Source organism: Podarcis melisellensis (genome assembly GCF_964234715.1).
Source record: "Podarcis melisellensis genome assembly, chromosome: 12".
NCBI lineage: Eukaryota > Metazoa > Chordata > Lepidosauria > Squamata > Lacertidae > Podarcis > Podarcis melisellensis.
The window spans coordinates 50,450,297-50,462,384 of NC_138544.1; the positions used below are offsets into that span (position 1 = coordinate 50,450,297).

The 12,088-nt window shown below is 43.3% G+C and overlaps 1 protein-coding gene across 6 annotated transcripts in view; it reads left to right on the forward strand.

Moving 5' to 3' along the window:
* The window catches only part of XYLB (xylulokinase), a 112,439-nt gene that overhangs the window by 14,481 nt on the left and 85,870 nt on the right, over nucleotides 1–12,088 (forward strand). For all 6 annotated transcript variants that reach the window (XM_081882470.1, XM_081882473.1, XM_081882471.1 and 3 more), the window contains 2 exons: nucleotides 1,559–1,624; nucleotides 5,099–5,171. In XM_081882470.1, the coding sequence (XP_081738596.1) occupies nucleotides 1,559–1,624; nucleotides 5,099–5,171 (139 nt within the window). The remainder of the gene's footprint in view (nucleotides 1–1,558; nucleotides 1,625–5,098; nucleotides 5,172–12,088) is intronic.

Sequence of the window (12,088 nt, forward strand, 5' to 3'; positions counted from 1 at the left end):
ACCCGGAAGTAGTACCTCGGGTTGAGAACTTTGCCCCAGGATGAGAACAGAAATTGCACGGCGGCAGCAGGAGGTCCCATTAGTGAAAGCGCACCTCTGGTTAAGAACTGTTTTGGGTTAAGAACAGACCTCCGGAACGAATTAAGTACGTAACCCGAGGTACCACTGTACTGTACTTTTCCGTGTATAAGACTAGGGTTTTTTACGTTAAAACAATGTAAAAAAACTGGGGGCATCTTAGTGCAGAGGGGGGTGGACGGGGAATTTTTTGCTGCCTCAAGCAGAAGATTGTCAGTGGTGACAGTGCGGCTGATTGGTGGCTGCGGCAATGGCTGCGGCTGGTTGCTGCCATGGCAATTGGGCGGGTGATTTGAAGCTGTCAGCGGCAAGCAGTTTGATGATTGGTTGCTTTTGCATTGCATGTGATCAGAAGTGTTGGTCTGGTGGGAGCGTTTGTCTGGCAGGTGAGCGTATTTAGGTAATCCCCCTAAAAGTTCAACACCTCTGTGCAATCCATAGCTGTCAACTGCCCCTTATTTGGCGGGAAAGTCCCTTATCCCAGCGCCGTGTCCCGCTGCTGTCCCTTATTGATGATGTCCCTTAAAATTCCTGGGTTTCAAAGGAAGCAGCTCCTCTCCCTCCCTGCCAGCCAGGGAGGAGGGAGGCTCCAACTGTGCTGCTTGACTGCGTTGCTCACCCAATAAGGTGTCTAAGAACGACTGGGGGGTGGAGCTTGCATGCCTCGTGCCGATCAAATTGGCCACGTTGCCTGGGGACTTGCCTTTGCTCAGCGCTTCCCAGCGGAAAGGTGATGGTGGTTTTCCTTGCTGCATCCCCTTTGCCGGGTTGCTGCACTGTGGGAACCACCACTTGAGGCTTCGTTTGGCTGCTGGCTGGGCTTTCTGCCTTTCGCTCGGAGGGGCTCAGAAGTCAAACATACCTGTGATCTGAAAATCCCTTATTTTGGCTGCTGATCCCTTATTTCCGAGGCTGCTGGTTCCTTATTTTCAAATCTGTAAGTTGACAGCTATGGTGCAATCTCCCCCCATTTTCTCAGTTTTTAGACCCCCCAAATGTTATACACGGGGGCGTGTTATACATGGAAAAATACGGTAAGTCAGTTTCAGGAAAGGTCCTCGGCAACTTTAATTTGAAGCTAGTGTGGCTCTAACCAGTTTCCTCGCTGAGTTGTACAGACTGAATGACTTTAACCAGTTAAGAACTTGAGGCGATTCCTGGATCGCGATGGGAGTCTGCCTAGCCAACCAGCATTGCACATTCCGTTGATCCATCATTTCTGGAATGTAAATTGTGGCCAGGAATTCTCTTGCTGCAGTTTTCATTTTTCTTCTGCTATTTCGAAAGGCGAGCAGAATTATCATAATGAGCCGATGCATAATAGTCTTTTTTGTGCCTATTGCTACCGAAAAACAACTTCCATCATGCGTCAGACAAATTAAATACCCAAAGTGCAGCGTCCTGAACTCATTATGCCGAGTTAATGGTTATTGACTCAATTTACAGTTTGTGTTCCTAAGCATTGGCCTGTCTTTTGCAGCGTTTTACAGGAAACCAGATAGCGAAGATTTACAGCCAGAACCCCGAGGTCTACACACACACAGAGGTGGGCTAATCTTCAGTTCACTTATTGGAAATTGGAGCTGATTTTTGTTTTGCCTAGATATTTTGGAGAGGATCTTAGTTGCGCAAATTGTACTAGCATAAATAAGGCAACAGTTAAACAAACAAATTCTCACTAAATGGAAAATGCTTTGTTTTTTTTTGAAAAATACTTAGCAAGAGCCGCTGCTGAAATGTACATCCTGGTGGTTTTGGCTTCAGCCCCAACCATTTTGTTAAACATGGGCAATGCCTGGCTTTCTGACTACCAATCCATATACTTAAAACATTTTTATACCAGGCTTCATTCTTTTTTACGCATTCAAAGTTGTGTACAATCCATTGTTGTTGTTTAGTCGTTTAGTCGTGTCCGACTCTTCGTGACCCCATGGACCAGAGCATGCCAGGCACTTCTGTCTTCCACTGCCTCCCGCAGTTTGGTCAAACTCATGTTGGTAGCTTCGAGAACACTGTCCAACCATCTTGTCCTCTGTCGTCCCCTTCTCCTTGTGCCCTCCATCTTTCCCAGCATCAGGGTCCAGGGAGTCTTCTCTTCTCATGATGTGGCCAAAGTATTGGAGCCTCAGCTTCAGGATCTGTCCTTCTAGTGAGCACTCAGGGCTGATTTCCTTCAGAATGGAGATGTTTGATCTTCTTGCAGTCCATGGGACTCTCAAGAGTCTCCTCCAGCACCATAATTCAAAAGCATCAATTCTTTGGCGATCAGCCTTCTTTATGGTCCAGCTCTCACTTCCATACATCACTACTGGGAAAACCATAGCTTTAACTATATGGACCTTTGTCGGCAAGGTGATGTCTCTGCTTTTTAAGATGCTATCTAGGTTTGTCACTGCTTTTCTCCCAAGAAGCAGGCGTCTTTTAATTTCGTGGTTGGTGTCACCATCTGCAGTGATAATGGAACCCAAGAAAGTAAAATCTCTCACTGCCTCCATTTCTTCCCCTTCCATTTGCTAGGAGGTGATGGGCCCAGTGGCCATGATCTTCGGTTTTTTTATGTTGAGCTTTAGACCATATTCTCTTCTCTTTCACCCTCATTAAAAGGTTCTTTACTTCCTCCTCAATTTGTGCCATCAAGGTTGTGTCATCAGCATATCTGAGGTTGTTGATATTTCTTCTGGCAATCTTAATTCCTGCTTGGGATTCATCCAGTCCAGCCTTTCGCATGATGAATTCTGCATATAAGTTAAATAAGCAGGGAGACAATATACAGCCTTGTTGTACTCCTTTCCCAATTTTGAACCAATCAGTTATTCCATATCCAGTTCTAACTGTAGCTTCTTGTTCCACGTAGAGATTTCTCAGGAGACAGATGAGGTGATCAGGCACTCCCATTTCTTTAAGACTTGCCATAGTTTGCTGTGGTTGACACAGTCAAATGCTTTTGCGTAGTCAATGAAGCAGAAGTAGATGTTTTTCTGGAACTCTCTAGCTTTCTCCATAATCTAGCACATGTTTGCAATTTGGTCTCTGGTTCCTCTGCCCCTTTGAAATCCAGCTTGCACTTCTGGGAGTTCTCGGTCCACATACTGCCTAAGCCTGCCTTGTAGAATTTTAAGCATAACGTACCTTTTTAAAAATAATAATAATAATAATTATGCAATGAATGTAGTCAATAAAATCAACTCGCAGCAATTTTAAATGCTTATCCAAATAAATACTTTTTTTTTTACTGGGTGCTGGAAGGATTGCACCCAAACTTAGGGATGCCATCTGTGTATCCTAACCAGTTAAGAATTTACCTGATATTCACAAGTTATTTATTTGATCGATATACTGTCCTTCATCAAAAGATCCCAGGGTGGTGTATAACATATAAAACATTTTACGGAGCATCAATAATGAAATCATAATAACAGCCATAATAACAATTCCCCCCCCGGCTTTAACAGGCCATAGATTATTTAATGGCTAAAGGCCTGGGTATTTCCATAACTGTTAAGCTTCATACGGCAGAAAAGTACAGTTGATAAATGCACAGGAGACTTTTTATGCTGCTTAATCATCAAACTGTCTAAGCAGTCTGCATAAAATATTCATTAAAATTACCAGTGAAATCAGATGTTAGTTAGGTAGCCTATGTTTCCCACCCCCAAACAAAATAATCAGTTTTTAAAATATACATTATAAAATAAAGTTGCATATTAAAATACATGTCACAATTACATGTGTGGGCAGGCATGCTGGAGCAGGAGAGGCTTTGGCAGGTGCTGAAAACAGTAATACCAAAGTGCAGGTACTGCAAAACTGAAGGACTGATTCCTTGCAAGTGCAGAACAAAAGTTGGCCCCTTTGCATCCACCTTTGGCCTACAGCTGTGCCCAACAGAGTTCAGTATCTATATCAGGAGTCAGCAAACTTTTTCAGCAGGGGGCCGGTCCACTGTCCCTCAGACCTTGTGGGGGGCCGGACTATATTTTTTGGGGGGAAATGAACGAATTCCTGTGCCCCACAGATGCATTTTAAATAAAAGCACACATTCTAGTCATGTAAAAACACCAGGCAGGCCCGATAAATAACCCAGACATGCATTTTAAATAAAAGGACACATTCTACTCATATAAAAACATGCTGATTTCTGGACCGTCGGCGGGCCGGATTTAGAAGGTGATTGGGCTGGATCCGACCCCTGGGCCTTAGTTTGCCTACCCATGATCTATATGGTATACTGTATACAGTCATACCTCGGGATAAATACGCTTCAGATTGAGCGCTTTCAGGTTGCGCTCCGCAGCGACCTGGAAGTAATGGAGCGCGTTACTTCTGAGTTTCGCCGCTCGTGCATGTGCAGACAGTCAAAATGACATGAGGTGCATGCATGGAAGTGGTGAAACGCGACCTGTGCACGCGCAGACGCGCTATCTTGTCTTACGTTCTGTTTAGTATGCGAATGGGGCTCCGGAACGGATCCTGTTTGCATCCCAAGGTACCACTGTATAAGGAAATGAAGAAGCTGCCTTATACTTGCTCAGGCTGCTATTCAGCATAGTCTGGCACCATCTTCAGGTTTCTGGTCAGAGAGAGGTCTCCTGGGCCACTCGCTACCTCTTTGCTTTTATTGGAAATGCCAAGAGTTGACCCTCTAGACCACCTGCAGGCAAAGTGTATGCTTTATTGAGCTTTGATCTGCCTTCCCTGAATTGGTTATGTTTTGGAGCATAGGTCCTGATTTTTCACCCTACTTGCATTTTGTTGTTTTGCCCCCCTTGTATAGCTGCAGAGGTGACTCCCAGCACCCTATTGCCTTTGTATACTTGGGCCAAAGCCACTCTTTGGGAAGTTCAGCACCCATAAGCCCTACTGGTCAAGAATACTTTTTTAGTATCTGTCTAACTCTTCCATTGAAGGTGGAACTTTAAAAATGCTTTTTTAAAAAAAATTGGAATGAGCCCTTGATCTGTTTGTAAATCCAAAGGAATGTATTTTGCGTCCACTTTCTCATTTCCCTTTTCTCTTCCAGAGGATCTCTTTGGTCAGCAGCTTTGCAGCCTCCCTTTTCCTAGGGGCTTATGCTCCCATTGATTACAGTGACGGTAAGTGACTTCTAGGCTTGTTTCTTGGCTATTTAATGTGCTCAACCTGAGTCAAAAGGTCTCTCCTGACCACTGGGAGTGAATAAATGGACCAGCAGGCTCACCTATTTCCTTGTGAATGAAAGAAGCCATAAAAAGTTTTAATACCTGAAATAGGGCATGAATAGAGCAATAGTGCTTCTGGTAAAGCAGATCAAACATCAGATTTGAAATTGGGAGCCTAGGATTTACTTCCTGCTCGGTCACAGATCAATTGGATAGCCTTGGGAAAGTCTATCTTGCTCGGAGACTGTCTAGATCAGAAGCAGGGAGCGTGCGATCTTCCGCATATTGTTGGACTCCAGTTCCCATCATCCTTGACTATTGGCCATGCTGGCTGGGAATGAAGAGAGCCCAGCATTATCTGGAGAGCCAAAGGTTATTATTATTTAACCACAAGGTGGGTGCAGGGCATCATGAAGGTGGCTGGGTACCACAGGCTAAGCCAGGTAAGGAAGTATTGGCACTGTTCCCCAAAAAGCCCAATAACTTTGGGCGACCTAATAATAATAATAATAATAATAATAATAATAATAATAATAATTTATTATTTGTACCCTGCCCATCTGGCTGAGTTTCCCCAGCCACTCTGGGCGGCTTCCAACAAAGATTAAAAATACATTAAAATGTCACACATTAAAAACTTCCCTGAACAGGGCTGCCTTCCTAAAAAAAAAGCTCAACATCTCTTTTGAAAAGGGGGGGGTTGCTATGCCGATGTTATATACTGCCCTTCACTCATCACTTCATCATAAGATCTCAGGGCGGTTCACAGAACAAAGGTTCTCCATCCCTGCTCCTTTCTATCCCCTCTACACTTCCCTTCTTAGAGTGACTATGACACCAAAGTTATCTGTGTTTAATGCAAGCCGGACTTCCTCTAAAGTAGAGTTTGCTTGGTGTGTGTGTGATGGGATGAGTAAGGTTGCTCACGAGTAAACAGCCAGGACTCCGACCTGCTTTTTTACAGGTTTTATTTGGTGCAAACTATGTACAGTGCAGACATCCAAACTTCATGTCTCCCTCAGTCACTAGCAGATTCCGAGAGTGGGCTTTTCCTGTCTCCCCCCCCCCCCCAAGCATAAGAACCTCAACATGCCCAGATTCTGCCTTTTTCCCTTACGCTTGACTCCCCTGCCAAAACTAGGCGACGGAAGTTGCATCTCTGTTTCCCTATTAGCCTCCCTGGGATCGGTGCTGGGGCTCACAGAGAAGTCTGTGAGCCTTTCCCTCCCCTCTCCCCCCATTTCTTCTTCAGTTCTAACACCAGTCTCTGATGAAGTGTTACTGCTCCTACCTCCTTCTCCCCTCTTGATGGCAGTCCCCTGACAGCGTGAATCATGGATAGCATTAACCATGGTTCACACTGCGACCAGTACAATAGTTAACCATGGTTCAAGGTATTGCACCAGAGTGGAGAATGGTGGAAAGTAATTGAAGGGAAGGGAGCGTTCCATTCCCTGGTGTTCTCCTGAACTCTTAAAAAATTGGCAGACGATTTCATCTGCCGATGTAGCATGAAGCTGCAAACAAATGGGCACGGCGACCTGTGCCATATGGAGCCATATGGAGCAGCCTTCATATGGATATAACATGTAACTGGCCCTCAGCAACTTGCAGTTTGCATGCTCTTTCTCATGTTTTTCTTCAGAGATAACACATTGTTCAAATAATGACCCCCTTCTTCATTTCTTCTTGGTTTATAATATTTGGGTTGTACAGACTATAAAGATACGCGGTCCAGTTGTTTAGCCCTCCAGTAGAACAGATCCTTGGAAAAAAAATCCAATAAGCTCCATCAGAAAGTGTGTGTGTCAGAAAAGCAAATCTAGGATGATGTTCCAGTTCCAGGAGGCACGAATCTCTTCCTGTAAAATGTTTTGCACTTTGTTGATTGATTTTTTAAAATGTGCCAAAAACTATATTAGAATGACAAATGATTTCCATTTATACTGTGTGGGGTTTTGTTTTTAAGTGAGAAGCTTGAGACTAAACAACTTAAATGTGTCATTTGATGTATCACCCTTTACAAGTGATAAAACACTTACCGGTAAACTTTTGAAAACAGCCATTCTGCTCGCACCATGGAGATGCCTAAATTTCACTCTCACCACAGAGATGTCTTACTTTCACAGATAGTGACTTGCATAAGACATACAACGCATGGAGTAGTTATTTGACCTAGCTCTTCGTGTCCAAAAGCAGCTCTTTTTCTACTGTGCTAATAGCCTATTTCTAATAATTTAAGTTGCAAATGCTTTCTTGCACTTAAGCAGCAGAGCACAGAATGAAAATACTTACATTTACCAATAGCCAAAGCGATGGGGCAATGGCGCAGAAGACCAGCTTCCATGCCTGGTGCCTCTCTAAGGATGGATGGAGCATCCTAAGTCTATTCTGTGTTAGTCTTGCTTGCACCCATTCATAAAGTCTGGGTTCCATTCCATTTTTTGCACACTTTCTGAAAGAAAGCACACAAAAAACTGTATAAATTGCACACATTTCATTTGCACTCTTTCAACAAACTAAACATCTTGCAGCACAATTCATCCACCCCTAAAATATGTATTTTATCTGCATTTTAAATGTAAAATATCTGCACTTTTTGGGACTGATTCTGTAGAATCTGGAGAAGTCTGTAATCTGATTGATAGTTGTGTTTTGATCTTAAGCAGGTTCAGGAATGCCAAATTGTAGAAAACAGACTGAACAATTTCCTTCCCTAGGTTTCTCATCCTCTCAGCAGCTGGACTGAGGCTTTCCTGAGGCAGCTGGATTTGCCTCTGGCCTTGATAAATTTCTTCCTCTTTTCTTTTTTTTTCAAATTGTGAAGAGATTTATTATTATTATTATTATTATTATTATTATTATTATTATTATTATTATTTTGGAGAGGGGATAATAGGATGAAGCCAGTACAGTCTTACCGTGGTTTTCGAACATAATGTGTTCTGGAAGTCCGTTCAACTTCCGAAATGTTCAGAACCCAAGCCGCGCCGAACCTTCGGCTTCCGAGGCAAAGTTCGCAAACCAGAACACCTGCTTCCAGGTTTGCGACTGTTAAGGAACTGCCATCAGCTCAGAGGCGAGAGGTGGAAGGGCAGTTGGGTTACAGGGAGCCTCCAAAGATCGTGAGAAGCAGCACTTCCTCCGCAGAGGAGGGAAGCCACTCCTCCAGTGGGGAAGGGGTGCAGGGCTCGGAGGATGCAAGAGAGAGCCACAGCACAAAGCATGAACAAAGCGGGGGGGGGAGGCAGGTCCCCCTCTGCCCACGCCCTCTCTGCGCAGTCGGTTTACTCGCAGAGAGGGGAGGCATAGGATGGGGGTCTAAAGACTACTCTGCTGGGGAAAGTTTAAGGACCGCCCACTCCCAGATTCTGCTAGTGACTGAGCAAGACATGGAATTGAGATGTTCTGTGCTGTGAATGTTTTTGTACTGATTGTTAAGTTGTGGGTGAACATATCAGACGACACAGCGATTCTTCAAAGCAGCTCTTTATTTGTAAGCTGGAACAGAACTGAACAGCAAACAGCTCAGCCGGCCTGAGGCAACCGGCTGTCAACATTGTAGCAACAACAACCCAGGGTTTCCCGCCTACAGTAACTGACGTGGACCTGAGTGAAAACTATATACACGATACTCCTGGTGGCCAGGGTGAGAACTTCAATACACAACACCGATAATAAAGCCTTGAAAAGACCAGTGGGGGTCTTGCCTGTTCGCTCTTGAGCAACCGCACCGGCACACACCTAACAGTGACATTCGAGGTCTGAGTTGTTCGTGAACTAAGCTGTTTGAAATCCAAGGTACGACTGCAATTAAAGACTCCCATTGTCCCCTGCAGGAATAGAAACTGACATGGGGCAATCATAAGAAAGATTGTTAAAGGTTACTTACTAATTCCTCAGCCGGTATCAACAGGAAGTAATAAAATGGCCAGAGCCTGCAAAGAGAGTGTAAAGGCACGAGGGCCTTAACATTACTTTGTTCGCACTAGAGAGGCTGGAGCTGCAATAGCATTTTAGGACCAAAATTGTCAGAAATCTGATCTGATCTGGAAAAAACCCAGGAGGGCGATACATAAAGCACTGGAAGTCAACAATCTTGAGAGGATGGCAATTCCAGAGAAAAGAGCTGTGTAGCGTCAATCTTTGTAGCGTAAAGGACAAATGAGGATGATTTCTTTGTCAGCCTTGAACTTCTTTGTGCATTTCGGAAAGATGTTTTTGCATACCTAGTTAATATTGTGCCAGCGTTTGTATATTCCCTAAAAATGTCAGTTGTGTTGCTTGGCCACTTTGAGCTTTGAAGTGAGCTGCTGTAACCACTTAGTGAGCCTCTCTATTCATCCCCGTATTGACCCCACTTTTCATCTAAGCATTGCCGCCTCTTTGCATTTGTCATTGAACCACGACCTAAGAGAGAGAGCGCTGTTATTCATTGCTGGTTTTGTATCTATTCAGAGTAGTAGACCAAAGAACTGTAAGTGATTGAATGCACTTGATGTGGATCTATGGGGCAGCACTGTTCTTTACATTGCTGCTTAATGAATGTCTCTTTCTTTATCTTCCTGTCTCTCTCAAGCAATATCGCTCTGTATAGATAACAGCAGATTGTAAAACAGAACAATGCGTGGGCAAAGCCCTCACCAGTCCTTTCTGAATGGGCACAGGCAAGCTTCCATACTCCGTGGGTATAGTCCCACCGAGATGTGGTCTCATTGCTTTCTGTAAGCAAGATAACCTTGTGCTCAAGTTCTTTCGATTTTTAAAAATGCAGTTCAACCTGGATGTTCCTCCAACTCGGGATCAAAGAGGACTACTAATAATAAAAATAATAATAATAATTATTCACACAGTTGCCTGTAAAATCCCATCATGACAAAGTCCCATTTACCCAGCTGGGGGGGGGGGGAAGCCTTTCAGAACAAAAAAAAAGTCTTCAGTGGTTTCCAGAAAGTTCAGATAGTGGACGCCAGGCATATCTTGACAAGAAAGTTATTCAACAGAACTGGAGCAGCCACACTAAAAGCTCTGCTCTGAGTTGATGTAAAGTAAAATTCTGAGATTTTTGGCACTTGCAGGAGAAGCTCTTCTGCAGACCACAGCAATCTATTGGGTATCTAAAGCAGGGTAGGCAACCTAAGGCCTGTGGGCCGGATGCGGCCCAATCATCTTCTCAATCTGGCCCATGGATGGTCCAGGAATCAGCGTGTTTTTACATGAGTAGAATGTGTGCTTTTATTTAAAATGCATCTCTGGGTTATTTGTGGGACATAGGAATTTGTTCATTATTTTTTTTCAAAATATAGTCCGGCCCACGATATGGTCTGAGGGACGGGGGACCGGCCCACGCTGAAAAAGGTTGCTGACCCCTGATCTAAAGGATATGGCAGTCTCCCAAATAACCTGGTGCTGAGCTGCGTAGGGCCTTATATGTCAGGGTTGCAAGACTGGGGTGTGTGTATGGGGGTGGGAATATGATGTAGCAGCCACAGTTGCTTCATTTTTTTATTGGGATATGGAAATATATACTCTCCAGGTTGCAACCTGGTAGCACTTTGCAAGCTGTAGTAGTAGTAATTATTATTATTATTATTATTACTATTACTATTAGTATTTCTTTGCCCAGCTTCATCTGAAGAAAACAAGGCGGTTTACAATATAAAATGCTTATTAACAAACATTGGTCCAATAAAAGGTATCTCCTGTGCTGTTGCTATTTAATTTGTGAATCGCTTTTCACGTATATCTCCCAAAGCAATTTACAGAAGCATCCTTAAGAACAGCTGCAATAGCAGCCGTATAGATTTACACATAACACAAAATGAACACCTTTTCACCTAGCACTAGCGGGAAAAGAACAAAAATGTCTTCAATTGTTTCTGGAAAGTACAGTTCCACAGAAAAGGAGTAGCCACATCCAGACCAACCTCAATAGTAGCCCAACACAGAGTGCATCGCCTTTCACATTCTCTGGGCTGAAAACACTGACAATACATGCCGAAGTGTGTTAATGGGTCATGATTTACTGGACAGTCGTCGTTATTAGAAGTCATTAATTCTGGATGAAGAGGCTGGGAAAGTTGATCTACAGATAGTTTTGCAATCCAGATGACGGAACCTAATTTTCTTTGGCTGATGGTTTAGTTTACCATCCAGCTAGCTGTATAGTTCATGGGGTTACAAGCACTGCTGAGATGTATTAAATTACTGGGCATACTGAATAAATAATCTTAGGTCTGCAATGCAAGCATTAGTGGACTGGTTTTACTGGTTTCGTTGGTTTAGACGATGTGCTTTGTACAGAGGAGATTAGAGAATCATGCACAGATGGAGTTTAAAGATTGGAGCTATCTTGCCCTTTTGCAAAGTGGCACAAGAGAGTTCTGATTAAATGTTTCTCTGGGTTCAGAAAAGTCAGGGATTTCATCTGAAAATCGCCATATGTTGCTTTAAAACTGCAGTTGCTCATTGAATACATTAATCTGTCAATTCTTGGCCTTTATGCAAATGGAAAATCTTTACAGTTTTTTTAAAAAAATTAACCCCCCCTCCCAAATAGAAATGGAAACAACAGCAGCAACCTAAATTGAACGGAATATGTGTCTGGTTCATACCCATAAAATTACTTTGTAGGGGGGAAGGGTACACTGAGCAACAAAACCTAAGCACAAATATTTGAATATGTTTACAAAGTTTTCTAATGGGTGAAATAATTTTGATTTTCAATATGTAACAAGCTTTCCAGTTGCTTCCCTTTTGCATTCAGTAGCTAGAACACAGGAATACTTGACTTCCATCTGAGCAACTGAAACTGCATAAATAGAATATTGTCTGCATGTTTCCCCTTCTGTTACCATTTAAACTTACCTTTA